Here is a 21,718-nt window from a genome sequence, read left to right as displayed (position 1 = left end):
CATTCTAGTCAAAACAGTAAACAGCATGTAAGCAAGAGAACACTATATAAAAGGCATGGCTTCTGGTAGAGCCTATTTCTGTGCTTTATTACCAATCAACACAACGACCTAGAAATACACACACACACACACACACACACACGCACACACAAACAGACACACAATCTAGAAACATTGAAATTTCTATATTTTGGCACCAAACACATCTCTAAATTCTGAGAAGTCTGAATAGTGGGTAATTCCCCGAAGAGAGGCTAGTGCGTGCAAGCATGCTGGCAAAAGGCCAACCCCACTCCTCTGCAAAGAATCCAGAAACTATATAAAATATTCTTGCTCATATGAAAGTAAAGTCAAATGCAACACTGGGAGCAATATAGTCTCTCCAAAGTATGTTTTACTTTAATCATTACTCTTAAAAAACAAAACAAAACACTGGGGGCACCATAAATAGGTCTACAACCCTGTGTTCCTCTGCATGCTAGCACTGCACTAATAGCAGCCTAGCACGAAGGTTTGTGAGGAAAAGGCTAGGAGTAGCCAGGCACACCTATCCCAGCTCTGGCGAGGCTTTCACAGGGAACACCAGTCCAGGCTATTCAATGGGTCCAGGACCACCTGGATTACATAAGACCTTGACTAAAAAATCAGGATGGCTTTCTATTGCACAGAAGTTCCTTGGCCAAGCAGACAAAACACTAGACTTACTGAAATCCACTGCCATTTCAAAAAATTTCAGAATAAGATCCAGACCTTTAGAATATTCTCTTGGATTGAAAACAGGTAGCCCGGCTACTTGTGAGTTGCCTTCAGGATTACTATCTTAGCACTCTGTATATTTATCTGGTTAGAGGGTGCTCAAATATTTGGAGGGAATTCGAAAAACAGACAACAGTACGGTGATCCAGACAACCAACAACGGTTGTATCAAGAATTTCATAATGGTGTTTAGTAAATGGTCTCTTAAAGAGTCACTGAAACCTCAATTTCATACATCTAGGGTTGCAATGGTAAGTCAGTCACCTACTCTTCCCGAAAGCGAACACCTGTACTGTACCATGCTGGAGTTGGTGACCTGTCTACTGCGGGCACTTCCATCTCACACTGTCTCTGATCTTCCATTTCCTCCCTAAGGGTTTTCTACAGCTCTCGAAGAAGAGATGGTGAAAGTATGAGTAAGCAGGCCCAGAGTGTTAGTAAAAGAGCACAGACCACGGCACCAGCAGTGAAAAGCAGGGGTGAGAAGGCAGAATGGAAAGTCAAAGGGGTGGGGGTCCGTCCAGTGGGGAAGGCTTTCCTAAGGCAGTTAGTCACTGTTCCTGCACCTCTGTCCACAATCAGCCGCCCCACCTCCCACTTGCTTCACCGCTCCTCCGTGGTCCTCCCTCTGGCAAGTGCACATTTTCGGAAGACAGTTTACATCTTTCAAAGGTGATATATTCCCAGGTTCGGTCAAAGCCAATAAAGCAGCATGGTTAAGTTCAAACGTCCTGTTTCAGACAGGATGGACTGAATACTACCATGCTCCCTCCTCACCCCCACCCAGGCCCCCTTCTATTCGGCCAAAGGTAACTGCTGGGAGCAGCTTCAAATGTATGTCATTCGCTTGGTGGTGGTGCTGGGAAAACAAAAGGACTTTTGAATTACTTTAACAGCCTGGTGCCGAGTGCCTGGCCTTGTTTCTCCTCAAAAGAAAAAAAAAAAAAAAAAAAAATAGGACACGGACTTCCGAGATGTCTTTCTCGCCTTTCCTGCGCTGGCCGTCAGCTGCTACCTAGCCGGCTCGAGAGGGGCTCAGTCTCGGTTTCTTCGAGACAGAAAACTTGCCCTCTGCGGCCAAAGCTCCGGGAAGTTTCCCCGTCTTTCTTTCAAAGGTTTAACTTCTCCACCGACGGAAAGGTCACATGGAGAGGTTTCCTTTGTTGAAATGCCCGGGGCTTGTTCAACTGGGGTGGCTGGCGGGTGGGGAAGAGATCCGGACTCCAAGGAAGGCGGGACAGATTCGGGAAGCCGACCGGGCGGCCCCGGGCCGCAGCACTCCGGGGCCGCGACTCGTACGCCGAGGGCAGGGGCCGGCTGGCTCGGCCCGCGGGGCCCCGCCACCCGCCCGCCGCGCCCGGGGACTAGGAGGGCGCCGCCGCCTCCGCTCAAGATGGAGGTTACGAAACGCGCGCCGCCCGCTCGCCCGCCACATGGCCGCGCTGCCACAAACTTCGCAGGCCCGGCCGCGTCCGGGGGCCCCGAGCCCGGCCCCGCCGGGCCGCCACTCACCCACAGACCGGTAGCCCAGGATGGCGATCTTCCGGGACTTGGACTGCGGCATCTCGGCGGCCTTCTCAGCCCGGGCCCAACCACATCAACCGCGGCGGCGGCGGCTCCTCCGGCTCAGGCTCTCGGCGGCGGGGGCGCCGGGGAAACGCGGCATACAGAGCGCGGCGGCGGCGGGCGCGGCTGCCTCTCGCTCGCTCCCTCGCTCGCTCGCTCAACCGCCCAGAACCGACCGCGCGGGCCCTCCCCCCCACAACACGCCCACGTGACCGCGCGCGGCCGCGTCAGCGCCGCCTCCCGCCGCCGCCTCCCGGCTCGGAACGCGCGGGGGTGCGTCGGGGGAACGTTTTACTTTAAAGGGAAAAAGCGGAGACGCCCCAAGGCCCCCGGAAAAGTCACGACCGAAACTCGCTGCGTCATGACCCTCCCACCCACTTCCGCCGCTTCTTAATTACGACAGTTCTGCCCGGGCGCTGACTGGACGGCTGTCAGGCCGCCGCGCGCTGACGCGATGGAAACCCCGGCTTTAATGGGGACCGGGAGCGGATGGAGCCAGGGAGAGAGGCCGCCCAGCGGGGAGCTAAAAATACATTCTGGCTGCGTTTGCTCTGCGGGGCGCCTGCCTGGTCCCAAAGTGTCGCTCTACCGGTGGGTGGGCGGGCGGGGAAGAAGGGCGGGAGGAGGAGGGAGGGAAGAGGCCACGCAGCTCCTCGGTGATTGGCTGGTGTGGGGCGCGGGGGCGGGACCGGCGGCGAGGAGCGCGGTGATTGGTGAAGCGCTCAGCCGTTGGCCAGGTGGCGCCTGCCCTCCCTTAAAAGGCGCGAGGCGCGCGGCCCCGGCCGGCCGGCTGCGGGTTGGCTGTCACCTCTCCCGAGGTTCCTGTTTATGCTTTAAATTACCGGCCCGCTCTGTTGGCGTTAGGCCGGGCTTCATGTGGGTGGTGACTGAGCCTTGTCCGCGGCTGAGGGCCGGTGGGAAGGATGGAATCTGCGCGGATTCCAGATGTCCGAAATTTCGTGGAAAGCAGCGCGAGCCGGCCGGTCCCCCGGTGAGGACTCCGGCGACACGCGGGGCAGCGCGCGCCTCGCGCAGGGAAGCGCACGCGTGGGAGCCCTGATGCCAGATCAGCGCGTCTTTTCTCGCCGAACACCCGAGAGGTTATTTCTGGAGAAACGTGTAAGCCAGCCATTGTCAAGAACGCTGAGGAGAAGCCGGAGGCGCCGCTGTCTAGTGTGGGCGAGCCACGCCTGAAAAGGGAAGGCTGGCATAGTTTCGGCAAAAGGCGTACTGGCAGAGAGCCCTTGTCTCTGGAGAACTGGAGTTGGGACGTCCCCATATTGAAGAGCAGGGAGGAGAGCCAGTCCCCAGGCCCAGTTCATGGAAGCCCAAATGAAAAGCTAGGCCTGGAAATGAAGGTGCTGAGAGAGAACAGCGCTCTTGCCCTTCATCTTTTGTCCTTCGTGATAGACTTGTTTTAGGCTCTCCTGTAGCGGGGCTGCCCTGGAATCCTTAGAGATCCACCTGCCTCTGTTTCCCAACGCTGGAATTAAAAGGCTGTCCTACCTCGATCTTCCGATTCTCTTAACCCAAGTGCTGGGACTACCTGCTTCCAAACCATGGTTTCTCTGTGTAGCCTTGGCTATCCTGGACTTGCTCTGTAGACCAGGCTGGCCTTGAACTCACGGCGATCTGCCTGCCTGCCTCTGCCTCTGCCTCCCTGAGTGCTGGGATTAAAGCCATGCAGCACCACCTCCATCTTATTTTTTAAACCAGATTTGGATAAATTTATATTTATCAGATGTCCTAATCCACCACTATTCTTAAACCCAAAGCACTAAATCCCTTGGTGAATGTAACATCGTTAGGGTTACCGTAAAACAACAACAACAACAACAACAACAACAACAAAACAGAAAAATGGCTCAGCCAGTAGAAGCACTTGCTGTGCAAGCCTCACAACCTGATTTTGAGCTGTAGATTCCAATATGGAAAACAGACTCCCAAGGGTTGTTATTAGACCTCTCCATCTGTTCTTTTTACCCACACATCTGCACACATGTGCGTGTGCATACACATACACACACCTACTACGACTAATAATAAGACTAAGACTAATAGTACTACTAATAATAATAAGTAGAGCAGGAGAGCTGGGTGGTGGTGACACCTTTAATTCCAACACTTGAGAGGCAGAGGCAGGCAGATCTCCGTGAGTTCTAGGTCAGCCTGGTCTACAGAGTGAATTCCAGGACAGCCAGAGCTATACAGGGAAACCCTGTCTCAAAAAACAAACAAACAAACAAAAGGATACAAACAACATGAAACATCAGGCTATGTATAGTTAGGATCTATGTCTATTATGTATACTTATACATACATGCTATTGTGTTCTGATATCTGCTCAAAAATATCTTCCTTTGAGTTCCTTCAAAAAGTCTAAAAATACTGTTTTAGCCTAGGAATATTAGCAATCAGGTAGAAAAATAGTTATAAAGTTCAAGAATTTTCTAGTTGCTGTCTTAAAGCTCTTTGAGGTCAGATTTGAGAATTTAGAACATCTGTTGTTCAAGAGTGGCTTGAATTCACCTTCATAGATGGCGCAGGAGGCTGGAGAGATGGCTCAGTGGTTAAAAGCAATTACTGTTCCTGCAGAGGCTAGAGTTTAGTTCACAGCACCCACCTGATGGCTAATAACCAGCTATAACTTCAGTTCCAGGGGACCTGACATCACTTCTGGCCTCTGTGGGCACTACATATGTATGGTGCACAGATTCATACATGCAATGCAAGATACATGGCTCAGATTACCTAAGACGGTAGATACCAACAGTATGCACTCATAGAAATATCTGATGACAACCAGACAGGAGCAAATTCAGCAGAAATGCTCTTTCTGTCGTATCCAAAGTGGCATGACCAGCTGAAAAAACTCCTTAAGCGCTTAAGCACCTGGAAAAGTGGCCGTCTTCAATCAGCACCCCAAGGTTCCGCTGACACAGCCTCAGCCTGCCACCCTTTCCCTCTATGTTCTTTTACTTCGTTCCTCTTCTGTGTGCCCTAAAACTCTGAAGCATTCCCTTTACATCTCTAGAGAGAGAACATAATTAGTTCAGTTAATGACCATGTCCCTTGAGGTGCTCACGCTAAACGTGTGTCTTGGGCAGATAAGTCTTTGCCGGCCTCCACTTCTGGGGTTGGTGGTTATTGTTTAAAACAACCAGCCTTATATTGTAGTATTTATTAATGGCTTTTTGTGAACATTTGCAAGATACCAGATTTATAGTTGTGATATAGTTTCATTCCATTTTATTTATTTGTGTGTGTGTGTACATAACATGGTATATTTGGAAGCTAGAGGACAGCCTTTGGGAATCTCTTTCTCCTTCCACCATCTGGGTCCTGAGAATCAAACTCAAGTCTACACTTGAGTAGAAAGTATTGTTACTCTTCGAGCATCTCCCCTGCCTGCATTGCAGTGTTTGTATTCCCTGAGCCTCCTTTTCCCCACCCCGTTATTGGATCAGACGATAATAAAAGCCCTTGGGTTACCAAAAGAAAATTGTAAAATTGCTTCTCACGGGAAATCTTGACATTAACTGAAGTAGACATTTAAGAGTCCTAGTGTTTTGCTTAAAATATTTGATGACAAAGGGGTGGATGTGAATTGGACTCATCGTAATCTCGCAAAACTCCAATCTGACTGACTTGTGATGTTGCAGAGAAGGTGTTCAGTGCAGACTTGAGGGAACAGACTTGAGACAAGCCCGTCTATGATGTGGGCAAGTTGTGGAAGTCAGGGGGTCAGCTCTTACCTCTGTCTACAGAGAGGGCCTCCTCAGCAGAAAAACAGTCCTGTCTGCAGCATTCAGGATGCTACATCATATTGGAGAAGGCAAGCCATGCACCTTTTACTGGGAAGGAAATCTTGCCTTCCCTGAGCAGGGGCTCAACCCAGTGTACCTCTTGAGATGTGGAATTAATGGGATGCTCAAAGGAAAAGGGAAGGGGCTAGCTCCAGGTCCTTGGAGGAAGACACATGTGCCAGAGGACACTGACCTCGCAAGGCAAGGGAGACAGGTCTAGGCTATGTAGTCACTGTAAACTGTTCTCCTTTCATTAGGTTTTGACTTGCTTCTCCCCCAAAAGGGCCTGTGAAAGTTCAATCCCTACCAGAACACTCTTAGGGGAAAGGAGTACTGCAGGTCTAATTTGTTAAAATGAGGTCATGCCATAGTGACCCCCAAGCCAGTATAAGGAGTGACCTTTTACGCCAAGAAGACACAGGCATGAGGGAAGATGGTCACTGTGTCAGAGACTAAATTGCTCCTGGGATTGTGTGAAGCTGGAAGAGGTGAGGAAATATACTCCCCATGACCCTTCAGAAGGAACATGGTTCTGTCAACACCCAGATTTCATATTACGGCTCTCTTAGAGTCCTGGGGATAAATTTCCATTGTTTTAAAGCAACCTAGTTGGCAATATTTCGTCACTGTAGTCACAGGGAATTGCAGTAACTCTCCTCAGATTGGCAGCAATCTCTGCCCTCCGCGCCCCCATTTTTTTTTCTTTTATCTGTTTTGTTTTTGTTTTTTGTTTTTTTGTTTTGTTTTGTTTTTTCAAGGCAGGGTTTCTTTATGTAGCCTTGGCTGTCCTGGACTCACTTTGTAGACCAGGCTGGCCTCGAACTCACAGCAATCTGCCTGCCTCTGCCTCCCTGAGTGCTGGGATCACAGGCATGCCCCACCACACCCGGCTTGCCGGCAATCTTAATTCTAAGTTTGAATGTGGTTTCTGTTGGGTTTCAGACCTGGGCCAAATGGCTGAGGTGCATATTTAACATACCAAAGTGGACCTGGCCTCCAGGTTCTCCCAGCATCCCTCAGTTCCTACCTGTTACAAGGCATGGCTGGCCTGTCTCTGTCTCCCTCCCCTTGGCGGCCTCCCTGGCCTCCTTTCTTGGGACCAGTGAACCCACCCAAGAGCTGCAAGCAATAAACCTGCCTTTCTGCTTTAACCTGACTTGAATTGACTCATTTCTTTATTGCTTTTTTCGAGACAAAGTTTCTCTGTGTAGCCTTGGCTGTCCTGGACTCACTCTGTAGACCAGGCTGACCTTGAACTCACAGAGAACCCCCTGCCTCCGCCTCCCCGAGTACTGGTGTCACAGGCTTGCGACACTGCACCTACCTTGAATTAGCTCATTTCATCAGTTCAAAAAACCTATTAGTTTCCAGGGCCCCTAGACCAAAAGCTTCTAGCTTTCACCAGCAAAAGGCTGCTGACCCACGCAGAGCCAGGCTGTGGAGGTTGTTGGCTCAGCAGCTGGAGCAGAAGGCATGCTTGTTCCTAAGAACCTGGAGATGCTTAGGAAAAGCCAGGAGGCTGATCCTTCCCAGTAAAACAGGTGATGGCTTGTGGTCTCGTGTGGATTATATATACCCTTCAAATGTGCCTTCGATGAAAATTTAGTCATAGCTATTCATAAGCCATTGAAAGATATCATCAACACTTGGGGTGTGCAATCAGCGCTGGCTCAGCTCATGGGAAGGGCTGGCTTAGTACTGCGTTTCTTCCAAGCCACCATTCTACGGGAAACCTCTGTGAGGATGAAAGAAGAAAAAAAATGAGGCAATTTTTAAAAATGTTTTTATTTCAACATAAAATAATTGGTCTTTGTTATTGTATAATGTATGGACTGGTCACGATTCTATCACTTGATCTGTGTGACAGTGGCATGTCATGTCAGGTACGGAAGTGTCACCTCAGTGAAGTCACAGCAGTTTCTTCAGTGCTGAGTGCTCAGAATGTTGGGTCTTGCCTATCTCATAGTTTCTTGTTTCTTTTTTTGAGACAGGGTTTCAGTGTGTTGCCCTGGCTGTCCTGGAACTCAGTTTGTAGAACAGCCTGGCCTCGAACTCAGAGAGATCTGCCTGTCTCTGCTCTGCCTCCGCAGTACTGGGATTAAAGGTGTGCAGCAGCACAGCCTGGCTTCATTTTACGGTTTCATAACTGTCGGCACAATGAAGGCCAACCCTGACCACCTGGCAGGGTGTGCCACACGCCCAGGTTTACCTTGCCCCCGTTTCTGTCCTGTTCAGTCTCTCCTCTTCGGCAGGAAGCCTCTGTGTTCAGCTGCTCCTATGCAATGGGAAGTAATCTTTTATGTTATTTCCCTTCTGCCTGAGAATTTCCTCAGCATTTACTGTAGTCTCTTAGGCACAAATTACCTATCTGAAAATGTCTTATTTTCTTTAGAAATGTACAGATTTACATACAATCTAAGAAATAGCACGGGAAGGCCTTTTGTATCATTACGCAACATGTTGCATAAGTATAGGTAACATCAAGATTGAGTTCCTTATGTCACATTTAGAACTCAGCAGCTTTAACGTGTGTGTGTGTGTGTGTGTGTGTGTGTGTGTGTGTGTCTATATACACACTTCTTTCAATCTTACTACAGGTGTAGATCCGCATAACCTCTCTCATGGTTCAGATTTAGAAAGTTATGTCACCATAAAACCTTTCCTTGTCCTAACCTTTTATTTCCTCTTCTCCTCAGCACTGGAGAGATGGTTCCATGGTTAATAGTGAGCACTCCCAGAGATCTTGAATAGCCTCCTGGTCAGTCCTCCAGAAGCAATTCACGTAATTGGTGAACTTGGCTTACACACTGGGAGGTGAGCCACCTTTTTCTACACTTGTTTGCATTTTTGCTTTAATGTCTTCTACAGAACTAGGTCCTTTGGTGTTTTAGGAGTTTCCCCTTCTTTTTTTGAAGCACTCTTGACCCTTGAACTCCAGTGTTGATGGTTTTAAGTCTTTTCCATTCTGCTTTGATTTTTGTGTATTTTTAGCTGGCGATTTCCTCACTGGAGTTTCAAGATCTCTGGCAGAAGTCTCTTTAAGAAAACAGTTTAAACACTGAAAGATTCCAGCTTACTTCCTGACTGTCATTTTGTGAGTACTTAACCTCCATATTTACTAAATGTTGTCCAAGCTTCCATGGCCAAGAATGTGCTGTCTAAATGCTGGTTTCATTTTTTTAAGGATAGAATTCTGCCCTTCACTTGGTCTTAAGTATGGAATGTTATGACAGGACATAGTAATAATGGAGGTCAGACATGGAAATGGTGTGGAGACAAAAATAGACATGTGAGATAAACTCAGTATTTCAATGAAGAAGAAGAAGAAGAAGAAGAAGAAGAAGAAGAGGAAGAGGAAGAGGAAGAGGAAGAGGAAGAGGAAGAGGAAGAGGAAGGAGAGGGAGAGGGAGAGGGAGAGGGAGAGGGAGAGGGAGAGGGAGAGGGAGAGGGAGAGGGAGAGGGAGAGGGAGAGGGAGAGGGAGAGGGAGAGGGAGAGGGAGAAGGAGAAGGAGAAGAAGAAGAAGAAGAAGAAGAAGAAGAAGAAGAAGAAGAAGAAGAAGAAGAAAAGGTTCCCAGCACCCACACAATGGGCAGCTCACAGCCACCTATATCTCCAGCTTCAAGCACTCTAACACCTCTGGCCTCTGCAGGCACCTGCACTCACACGCACATATCCACACACAGACACATACACAGAAAAGTGATAAAAATAAATCTTTGAAAGAAAGTAGATAGTGTGGTGTGCTTTAGGGTCGGGACCAACAGCTCCAGGTTCTCCCAGCATTCCTCAGTCCCTATCTGCTGCTGGGCATGGCTGGCAACTCCACCCTCTTCCCTGAACTTTCTAGGGCAGGGGCTTCCCCTCCTTCTCACCATGTAATCTGGACATTCAGGAGCTCTTACTTTTTTCCTCCCTCTTCTCCCTTTGCGTGGTGACGAAGAGCTGCTTTCAATGAACCTACATTTATGTACTTTAACTTACATGAGAAGCAGTCCCATCTCCTCGTTGTTTGTTTGTTTGTTTGTTTGTTTGTTTGTTTTTTTTTTTAATTTTATTTTTTTTTATCAGTTACATTTTATTAACTCTGTATCCCAGCCGTGTCCCGATCCCTCATTCCCTCCCAGTCCCTCCCTCCCTCCCTCCCTCATCTCCACCGTGCCCCTTTCCAAGTCCACTGATGGGGGGGACCTCCTCCCCATTCATCTGATCCTGTTTTATCAGGTATCTTCAGGACTGGCTGCAAAGCCCTCCTCTGTGGCCTAACAGGACTGCTCCTCCCTTCGGGGGTGGGGAGACCAAAGAGCCAGTCATCGAGTTCCTGTTAGAAATAGTCCCTGTTCCCCTCACTTTGGGAAACCAATTGGTTACTGAGCTACCACAGGCTACATCTGAGTGGAGGTTCTAGGTTATATCCATACATGGTCCTTGGTTGAATGTCAGTCTCAGAAAAGACCCTGTGCCCAGATATATTTGGTCCTTGTGGAGCTCCTATCCTTTCCCCATCAGACTAACTCCCCTTCTTTCTTATGATTCCCTGTACTCTGCCAAAGGTTTAGTCATGAGTCTTTGCTTTGAAAACACTGCTAGTTAGAGTCTTTCAGATGCTCTCAGTAGACTCCTGTCATACGTTCAATGCACATCCCATCTGTCTTTCTAAATGAGGATTGATCATCTTACCCCATGTCCGCTCAATTGATTATCTTTTTTAGGTGTATAGATTTCATTATGTTTATCATATCTTATAGGTCTATATAAGTGAGTATATCCCATGTTTGTCTTTCTCCTTCTGGGATATTTCACTCAGAATGATCTTTTCTAGATCCCACCATTTGCCTGCAAATTTCATGATTTCCTCCTTTTTGATTGCTGAGTAGTATTCCATTGTATAAAAATACCACAATTTCTGTACCCATTCCACCGTTGATGGACATCTGGGTTGTTTCCAGGTTCTGGCTATTACAAATAGAGCTGCTATAAACATGGTTGAGCAAGTGTCCTTTTTGTGTACTTGAACAAACTTTGGGTATATACCTAGCAGTGGTATAGCTGGGTCTGGAGGAAGCACTATTCCTATTTGTCTTAGAAAGCGCCAGATAGCTTTCCAGAGTGGTTGTACCAGTTTACATTCCCACCAGCAGTGGAGCAGGGTTCCCCTTTCTCCACAACCTCTCCAGCATGTGTTATCGCTTGAGTTTTTCATCTTGGCCATTCTGATGGGTGTAAGGTGATATCTCAGGGTCGTTTTGATTTGCATTTCCCTGATGGCTAATGAGGATGAGCATTTCTTTAAGTGTTTTTCTGCCATTCGATATTCCTCTGTCGAGAATTCTCTGTTTAGCTCTGTTCCCCATTTTTTAATTGGATTACTTGGATTGCTGCTTTTCAGCTTCTTTAGTTCTTTGTATATACTGGATATTAGTCCTCTGTCAGATAAAATTGTTTGTTTTTTTAATCATAGAAAAAAGGGGGAAGTTAGTTCATAGGCAACCTGCTTCTGGGTTGCCTAGTAACCAATGATGTCATCATGTGTCGCCCACCAGGTTGTGTGCCAGACCCAGTTCAGCTGCACATGCACAATCTATAAAAGGACCAACCGGACATTTTGTCTCTCTCTTACCTTCCTCTCTTACTCTCCTCTCTTGCTTTCTCCACCTCACTTTCTTTCCTGGGGACCCCACCATGTCTTCCTTTCTTTTTCCTTTCTATTTCTCTACCTCCGTCCAATAAATCCCTTTCATATAATATGTGTTGTGTGTGTGGATTATTTTAAAATAAATACCAACATGTTGTCATCAGATAGAGAATTTTTGGTAGACTCTGCTGTGTTTTCTTCCCACATCTTAACCAATGTCCCGTTTCCTTCCAGCCTTCCTTTTCCTCATGAGGAACCAGCTATCCTCTCCATGTGCTTCCGTGTACTTTCAACATTTCTCTTTATCTTTGGTGTTCAGTAGTTTGCCTAGTATGTGAGAGAGGGTCTCTGTGCAATGCATTACACCATTTCCCTTCCACCTTCTGCACATAGTTTCTTTGCTTTTTTATGCTATTTAAAGTTTCCTGAACTTCCAAGTTGTGAATTATTGGTTTTATGTGATTTGAAAAAATTTCCAGTCACCATTAAAAAACAAAAAACAAAAAACCTTAATTACCTTCTATGGTGGTTTGAATGAGAATGGTCCCCATAGACTCATATATTTGCATGCTTATTCCTCAAGCTGATGAACTGTTTGGGAAGGATGAGGGGTGGCCTTGTTGGAGTAGGGGGTGGGCTTTGAGGTTTCAAAAGCCCAAACTCTCTCTTTCTGCCTGCTGCCTACAGGTTGTGCATTTCTCCTGAGCCCACACCACACATGGCAGGTGAGGGGCAGGGCCAACTCTCCCAAGTGCAGTAGCTGGTGAGGGGCAGGGCCAGCTCTCCTGCACATACTCCATTGGTGCCAGCTTGCAGGAGGATCTTAAATCAAAGCCTACCTGAGCTGCATGGGGAGATGCTGCTCAAAAAAAATTAATTGTTCATATATGCACAGGTCTGTTTCTGTACTCTCTTCTGTCCCATTGATTATTTGTGTGTCTTTATATCAATACTATAGTCTCAAGATTACTGTAGTTTCATAATGAACATTGAAAACCGATAAATAATTTTATTTATTTATTTATTTTTTTTGTGGTGTCAGGGATCAAACCCAGAGCCACAGCACTCTAAGCAAGTGCTTTTTACCCCTGAGATACAGCCCAGCCTCAAATCAAATAGCTTATATCTCTAACCGCTTTTCCCCCCAGAAATGTTTTAGCTGGATCATCTAGGTCCTTTATATTTCCATATGAATTTTAGAATTTTCTCTGAAAAAAAAAAAGCTTTTCAGGATATTTTTTTAAAGATTATGTATATGAGTGTTTGCCTATGGTATGTTTGTATACCACATGTGTATATGATGCTCTTGGAAGTCAGAAGATGGGCTTGGATCCCTTGGAACTGGAGTTTCAGATGGTTGTAAGCCACCATGTTGGTGCTAGGAACTGAGCCCATGTCCTCTGGATGATCAACAAATACTATTACCACACTGGGCCACAGTTCCAGCCCAGCTTAACAGGAATGTGACTGCCATTATTTTCATTATTTTGAATCTATGAAATCAAATTTTTAGAAAATTTAAAATGTAATAATCTTGACTCTTCTTATTCATAAACATAACAATCAGACTGGAGAGATGGTTCAGCGGGTAAGAGCACGGTCTGCTCTTTGAAAGTTCAATTCCCAGCACCCACATGGTGGCTCACAACCATCTATACTGAGATCTGGTGCCCTCTTCTGGCCTGCAGGTGCATATGCAGATGGAGCACTCATACGTAAAATAAATAAATCTTAAAAACAAAACAAAACAAAAAACCAATAATAAATAAATACAACAATCATCTACTTATTTAACCTAATTTTTTTCTCAGCACTTTTTAGTACTCTTCAATGTATATGTGTGTACATATATATGTATATGTACATATATACTTATTTATATAAAGCACTTAATATTTTGATGCTATTATGAAGGAGAGTTAAGTTTTAACAATTTTTGGTTCCTTACTGGCACATAGAAACAGAACTGATTTTTAATCTGGCAACTTTAAAGCCTCATTTATTTTACTCCCTAGTTCATTCCATCTACATAGATATCATGCAGATTTTACATACTGATTTTAATTTTTGATGCTTTGTACATAATTTTCCCTTTGTGCATAATTTTCCTCTTTGTCCTCATGGTTTTGTATAATGGTAACTACAGGATTTTAGTTGAAGGTTTTCTCATTTCCTGGTGTGCAGATAAATTCTATTTCTACACAGATAATACATTTTCTCAAAAGTTTTTTTTAGAGTTTACCAAGATGATCCCATTGTGTGGGCTTCTCACTTCAGCTTTTTCCCCCTGAATTACGCAGATTGACCTCATTTGGTAATGTCTATTAGGTCTTTACATGTTGTTGGATTAGATTTGTTAGCAGTTTGTTACTATGACTGTTAATCTAGCTATTCTTTCCCCGTTTACATAGCCTCTCTCTGTGTGGTGTATGCATGTATTCCTGGGTGAACCTGTGGAGGCCAGAGGCCAATCATTAGACACTTAACTTTTTGAGACTCTTTGACTAAACCTGGAGCTCATGAGTTTGCCTAAGTGGGCTGGCCAACAAGCTCCAGGACCCACCTGTCTCCATTCATACTCCTTGCCTAGTGCTGGAGTTACAACATGGTGCTACACCTAGTTTTCATGTGGGGCTGGGGATTTGAACTTAGGTCCTCACACTACATGCGTTTTTATCAATTGAGCACTTCCCTTGTAATTTCTATGTCTGGTTTTGTATCTGGGTTGTCCTGGCCTGGCAGAATGTATGGGAAAAGGCTTCTTCTTCAGTTTTCAGAAAGAATTTGTGTAGGGTTGGCACTAATGTCTTCTTTATAGAGAAGAGATGTTTGTGTTGTCTGTTTCCTCTTGTATGAGCTTTGAAAATTTGTGATTGTCAGGGGATTCATCCATTTCACCTAATTATCAACTTTATTCAGACAAGGTTGACTTGTTATGATTATTTCCTTATTACCCTTTGAACACCTATAGCTATGCTGGAGGCATCTGTCTCACCAAAGAGCTTAGAAATTGTGTCTTTTTTTGCTTTTTTCTTGATTGTGTCATCTAGACTTTAAAGCTTTTAGAAGGTTATTAAAGCCGGTTAACTTCTGATTTCACAGACCTTTATTTTTTCTAGCTTCTGTTATAATAGGCCATCAGATCCTACCATGACCGATACCATGTTAGAGGCAACATTATGGCCTTAACACAGGTTCAAACACCTGCCAAAATGGAACAAAGACCTAGTCCATAGTTCTAGCTAGTTCTCCAAGTAAAAGGTCCCTAAATGTACTAACCTTGCTTTTTGGCTTCTGTAGCTGCACTTCTTGCTAACTGAAGTGTGTCAACCAGGATGTGGTTTTTGTGCATAAAAGACAAAGAGCTGTAAGGCTCTGTATTGAGTGCGTGATTTGGGAGAGTTCCTCATACTGGAAAGGAGGATTTTCTTTTGTGCTTTAACAGTGTCTGTGTGATGGTCTCTGGTGGGCTTACCTTGCAACATCCTGGAAGCCCCAGCCAGATCCCCAGAGACTGAGAAACTGGGACACTGGAGTTTTAGATCCCCTCTGGGGTGATAGTGTTGAAAACAGACAAGTTTCTATAGGGTGCACACCCTGAGATGTTCCAGGGCCCCATGAACTTCTCCTGCCCTTAGGGTACTAGAGGCTCCTAATGCTGCCACCCTAAAATAGGAAATCACAGAAAGCTGCCTGAATCTGTCACCTCTGGAGGTAGTCTGTTTATGGAACCTTCTGAATAGGAAATCTTAGGAAATAAGGACAGTAGTGAGAATTTTGGAGTTTTGGTTTCTTTAAGAACACACAGAAACATTATAGGAACATGTTTTCCTTTTAATCCCAGTTATGAGATATGAGGCTGTTTCACAGCAGCTGACTATGATTTACCTCGTGCTCTAGCAGCGGTGTAATTTTGCCAGCTGTAGACAATTTCTGTGGTTGGGTGACATTTGGAATTCTGGGGTCTTTTCAGAGGGCATGTAAATGCTAGAGCCCTGAGAGGTGGGTTGTTGGTTGCTGTTGGTGGAGGTTTGTTAAGTAATTGTGCACAAAGAAGAACCAACAAGAAGAAATTAGATATCCCAATTTGACCCAAGGAACTCAATGTCCCTAATCAGCAGGAAGAAGTCTAACTATAATGTCACCGTCACCCCCTTTCAAAGCCTCACTTTATCCAGGGATCTCTTTCCTTTTCTCTCTCTCCTTTTTTAGGGTGCTGAAAGGGTGGAAGAAAGAAGAAGACATGAAGTAGCAATTGCTGGCTATGAAGGACAGCCTTATGCAAGGCTGGACAGAGCCCTAATTCTAGTGTCTGGGATCCACATCACTGGAACTCATGGTTTAAGTCTGTGTGGTGGTCATCTCTGGTTGTCTTTGTTGTTTGTTTGCCTGTGTAACTTCCTGTTTTTCTGTATGTTCTGTTGGTTGGGGAAACAGATCTAAAATGGGTATAAGAGTGAGCAGTTTCAAGACACCATCTGAAGTGTTAAAATACTCTAAGGAAGGTTTTGTGGATGAGGACAGATGTGGTGTCTGTTTCTCTCTATATATATCTGTTTATTATTATTATTATTATTATTATTATTATTATTAGAGACAGGGTTTTTCTGTGCACAGAATACATGTACTTCTCCCATGAGCAGGGGTGTAGGGCAATCAACTGGAATATGGGCAATGTTCCAGAGTGTACACCCTGACAAAACTGATTCCTTCCCCAGTAGCCTTCAACGACCTAGCTCCTCAGGCTGGCATGGGGCATCTGGAGCACACCCTATCTGTATTGGATCGTTGGCCGGCTTATCTTGTGCCAGTCTTGATGCAGACAACCACAGCTGTGAGGTCATGAGTGAAATGTCCCATCCAGAAGACACCCTACCAGCCAGCTGTCCTCTCCAACCTCTGCTCTAACAATGCTTCCACCTCTTCCCGGTGTCCCCTGAGCCTCAGGGAAGAGTTCTCACTTAGGGTTGATCTGCTGTGTATTTAAAAAGGAGCTTGCACACATACATTTTAAACGTCTTGATTTGCTGGAGCTGTGGACCATTTGGTAGAGTGTTTTCCTAGCATGCATCAAGTCCCAGGCTCCATCCCTGGCACCACAGAAATCAAGCGTGGCAGAAGCAGGAAGATCAGTTCAGGTGCTCCTCTGCAACACAGAGAGTTTGAGGCCAGCCTGAGACACATGAGGCTTTGTCTTGAGAAAGTCTTCAATACCTGGATTGGCTTCCAGCTAAGCTGACAAGGGACTAGAAGTAAGTAAACTGTTAAAAATGGGCATCAAGGGCAACTCTTTCTGATAAGCAGTGGCTTCATGTAAAAGTCACATAAAGGTGAGGTACGCTTTAACTTTCAATGTAACTGTATGGTCATAAACACAAATACAAATACAGGCATGGTTACACTCTAATCACAGAACCCTAGGGGCTAAGGCAGAAGGATCCTATGTTCTGGTCTAGTTTGGACCACATAGTGAGACCTTATCTCAATATATATATATATATAATGTAATGATATATACATATATATTATTTGTACATATTTTATATAATTATATATTATATAATATATTATATACATCTTATATATTGTTATATTATATACTATATAATATTAATATAATATAATATAATATATAATAAGATAATATAACAATATATAATTGTTATATAACAAGATAATATAACAATATATATTATAATATATTATATATAATATATAGTATATAGTATAATATATTATAATATGTAATATTATATAATATAATATGTAATATTATAAGTATATATAAGTATATATGTATATATTATAAGTATATGATTATAATTATATATTATTATATATAATAAATAACCAACCAAAACCATAACAATTGGCCCAAACAAGCAAATGTAATTTAGTGTCTGTTAAGGCTGAATGTATCCTTGAACTCTAACCCTGTGTGATACTATTTGAAAGTAGGACCTCTGGGAAATAATCAGGTCACAAGGGTGGATCCTTGGTAAATGAGGTTAGTGCACGCATATATATTTTTTCTGCAGGTGGAAGGCCACACCTTCTCAAGGTTCTATAACCTCTCCATGTGGGGCCACCAAATGTGGGCCCAAATATTCACATACAGAAGCCCCTGGGGGACATTTTCCTCACTGAAAGCACAGCAGGAGACGTGAGGGTCCTGGCCTCCCCCTGCTCCCTTGAGCTCAGCATGATCTTGACAGGTAGCAGAGTGGCAAGTAGCAACAATCCTTGGAAAGATAACAACGGGAGGCAAAGCAGCCGGCGTGTGATCGTGGAAAGTGTGGCTGAAAGAGGAACAACACCCGTGACTCCGTGACTCCGTGTGGAAGACTTTATTGCCAGGCTGGGTAGCTCACACTTTGATCTCAGCACTTGAAGGCTGAGGCAGAATGATTGCCGCAGCTCGGGCTCTCTGGGGAGTTCCAGGCTGTCCTGTGGAAGGCTTTATCTGTCACCAGACAAAACAATCTGCTTAATCTCAAACCTTTGAAAGAAAGGGCTGTGCTTAACCATTGTGCCACGTTGACTGGGAAGCCAGTTTTACGGCAGAAATGGGCTGTCACCAAAGCAGTGACTTCAGTGTAGAACAAGAACTCTTGGCTATAACTCTTGCTGCTCCAGCACCAGGGAGATGGCTCAGTGAGTGCATGAGCTTGCAATGAAGCTTGATGAGGGCAGTTCCTGGAATCCATAGAGGGTAGAGCTGAGACCTCCATTCAAACACACACACATACCATACACACACACACCACACACCACACACACACACACACCACACATACACCATACACACACCACACACACACCATACACACACCATACACACACCACACACATGCGCATCATACACCATATATACACACACCATACATACACACATACACACACACCATACATACACACACACACACACACCATACATACACACACCATACACACACACACCATACATACACACACCATACATACACACATACACCATACATGTACATACACCATACATGTCCATACACACATACATACACACACCATACATGTACATACACACACACACATACACACATACCCCATGCGTACACATGCAATAATAGTAACTGAAGAAATTAAGTTCCCGCTCTGCCACTAAAATGTGTACGGTCTTGCACAAGGTACTTCAATCTTCTGCACCTCTAAGGCTTCGTGAAGACTGGGCAATGTCCCCACACTCTCCGTCCCCCTTCTCCTCTTCCGCCTTCTGTGGTAAATGCTGGCTGTGTGCATATGATATGGCGCTGAAGATGAGGTTTCTTCCCAACTTTCCCTTCAAGTTGTCCTGCATGCTTACTCCCCCCAGACCCTTTTACTTAATCTTAATTGGCTTCAGCTAAAGCTTTCATTACTGGGTAAAGACCAACTTCGCTTTGATGGCAATGGGGAAAAGGTTAGTTATCTCTGTCTTCTCAAATGAAAGCAAACAACAGCGCCGTCACGAAAGGAGTCTCCAATGATTCCCTGAATTAAAAGCTGTCCTAGCTGGTACCTCCAAAGCTTGACCTTCAGGGAGGCGGCTCGACAGAAGAGAGAACTAACTATAGTAGTTAAGAGCTGAGGGAGGCACAGCCAGCTGGAGGGGACCCAGTGGCAACCATAAGAGCAGCTTTTGGCTGCAGGAAGAAAGTGCACGGATCGCAGTGGGCTGCATGAAGTCTAGCTGGGATCTGTGCAGAGGCGGCTCATCAAAAGTCTCCATTGTTAGCTGGATGTGAGCATGACCGAGCTTACAAAACAGGCTGGAGGAACATTGTTGGCGTTATTTTTGAAAACTATTTTATTTTAGGTTCTTAAATCCCTTCCTCCCTTCTCCACCCCAATCCCTTCCAACACCACAACACCGGGTAGGAGAGAAAGAAGGTTAGTGGGGAGAAGGCCCGTAGCTTTCCTTAGGTACTTGCTGCTGTTTAGGGTCGTTGGCTTCCTTGGGAGAAGTCCAACCCTCATTTCAGGATACTGCTAACTTCTCGTCATACTGCATTAGCAGCGACCAGGAGCAGCAGGGGAGAAGTGCCAGCAGCCTTCTTCCCTGGATCCCCTTCAACACTCTCTGGGCTGTGACATTCATTCCCTCTCAGAGTCCTCGGATTTAAACCAACTGCAACTGGCAAAGAGCCCCTCTCAGAGGCCGCACAAGGCAAATAGTCTGCTGCTGTGGACCATCTGAATCAGTCCCACATCCCACACCTGGGATTAGAACAAAATCATATTTATATATCATAAACCAAAACTTACACACACACACACACACACACACACACACACACACACACACTAAGAAGCCAAGCCAGTTAAACTGTGTGTGTATGTTGTATGTCTATTATATATATATATATGTGTGTGTGTGTGTGTGTGTGTGTGTGTGTATGTGTGTGTGTATTTTTGGGAAAAGATCCCCCTATGCAGGCTGGGGAAGTCTGGTATTCACTACGCAGCCTAAACTGGTCTGGAATTTATGGTGACCGCCCCACCTCTGCTTCCACACTGCTAGGAAGACAGCGGTATGTTACCATACCCTACCAGGACAGCCAGTTTCCAAGCTGACCTGTGGCCTACTCAGCTCTGCTCCAACAGATGAGCTGTGTTGGCTGGCACAGGCCCTCAGAGAAATAGAACGGAAGGTGTGAACAGTCAGCTATGGAGACAGGATGGTAGCCGGGGGACACCCAGGGAGATAGAAGCCAGGAGGTGACAGCCGCCATGCAATAGAGACAGCACCCATGGGGCTATGTGATGGGTTGCAGAGGAGTGAAATTGTAGGGTACACTGACTGCTTGCTGCTGTTCTAGGGAGACCCCAGAACTGGGCAGAAGAGCCGTGTGGAGGTTCCCAGCAGCCTCCCTTCCTAGGCTATATCCCGGTGACAAGTGTCTTGGTCACTGTTCCATTGCTGTCAAGAGACACCATGAGCAAGGCAAAACTCTTATTTTAAAAACAAAGCATATAGTTAGGCTGGGGCTGGCCCACAGTTTCAGAGGTTTAGTCCATTATCATGGTGACAGGGAATATAGCAGCATGCAGGGAGGTTGCAGAGCAGTAGCTGAGAGCTTTACATCCCGACCTACAGGCAGGCAGAGAGAGAGAGAGAGAGAGAGAGAGCGCACCTGACAAGGTCACCTCAAAGCCCACCCCCAGTGGCACACTGCCTCCAGCAAGGCCACACCTTCTAATCCATCTAATCCTTTAACAGTTCCACTCCCTGGCCACTAAGCATTGAGATACATGGGGGAGGGAGGCATCCTTATTCACATCACAACCGCAGTCCAGTGGTACAGAGTGAGGCCTCGAAGGCTCCTCAAGTTGCCGCTTTCTCTGAGTAGGATCCTGTCACTAAGGCCACCAGCCTGTGACCACCTGTCAGGCGTTTGAGACCAGGCCACCCTTTGCTTTCAAGCTGGCCGTTTCCATTCGTCACTCTTGGTGTCCCTGAGTCAAGTACTGGCCTTTGTCAATTGTAGGGCTTTATCAGAGTCCGTGCCGGTGAGAGATGTGTGGCCCAGCTCTTAACAGCCCTGTGGTGGGAGGGTAATTGAATGTATAAATCAGAGATGTCCTGGGACCTATATGGATCCATTAACTTTTGTGCTGTTTCCGGTGTGGAGGGTGGACTCCAGAGCATTTCAGGCTGCGGAGTTACACCCTCAGTCTTCTTATTACTTCCAAATTTTGGATTGTGGAAGTGAACTTTTTTGATTACGACAACTGCCAACATTTCATGAACCCTCCTGGTGCATTAAGTCATTTGGCTTCAAATAGGGTGAAGTGTGAGCAGAGGCTGGGTGCTGACTCATGGTCATGGGAGGCCTCTTCAACCAAAGCCGAGCTCAGAGCTGGGCCTTCCCTTAGGGTGTTCACTGAAAGAAATTATGTTCAAAGAATTAGTTTTCACTTATGCATGTTAAAATATGGATA

General features: G+C 45.7%; 1 protein-coding gene and 1 long non-coding RNA gene across 4 annotated transcripts in view; one reads left to right on the top strand and one right to left on the bottom strand.

The window, feature by feature from the left end:
* Rheb (Ras homolog, mTORC1 binding) overlaps positions 1-2,502 on the bottom strand; it is a 43,849-nt gene extending 41,347 nt beyond the window's left edge. The window contains exon 1 of the mRNA XM_021663458.2: positions 2,269-2,502. Coding sequence (XP_021519133.1) covers positions 2,269-2,320 — 52 coding nt within the window. The 5' untranslated portion in view covers positions 2,321-2,502. The remainder of the gene's footprint in view (positions 1-2,268) is intronic.
* A 285-nt stretch (positions 2,503-2,787) lies between these two features.
* Positions 2,788-11,842, top strand: LOC132649747 (uncharacterized). 3 transcript variants are annotated; one of them, XR_009588264.1, is made up of 4 exons: positions 2,788-2,913; positions 8,825-8,942; positions 9,120-9,222; positions 11,670-11,842. It is a non-coding gene; the product is annotated as an uncharacterized LOC132649747 (long non-coding RNA). The 3 variants fall into 3 exon arrangements; XR_009588265.1 differs by lacking the exon at positions 11,670-11,842 and adding an exon at positions 9,318-9,508; XR_009588263.1 differs by lacking the exon at positions 11,670-11,842 and adding an exon at positions 9,313-9,508.
* Positions 11,843-21,718: the final 9,876 nt, after the last annotated feature.

This window comes from Meriones unguiculatus, chromosome 21 (assembly GCF_030254825.1).
Source record: "Meriones unguiculatus strain TT.TT164.6M chromosome 21, Bangor_MerUng_6.1, whole genome shotgun sequence".
In the NCBI taxonomy this organism is placed as follows: domain Eukaryota; kingdom Metazoa; phylum Chordata; class Mammalia; order Rodentia; family Muridae; genus Meriones; species Meriones unguiculatus.
Note: the sequence above shows the minus strand (reverse complement) of the source record. Positions and strands in the feature narration are given on the sequence as shown.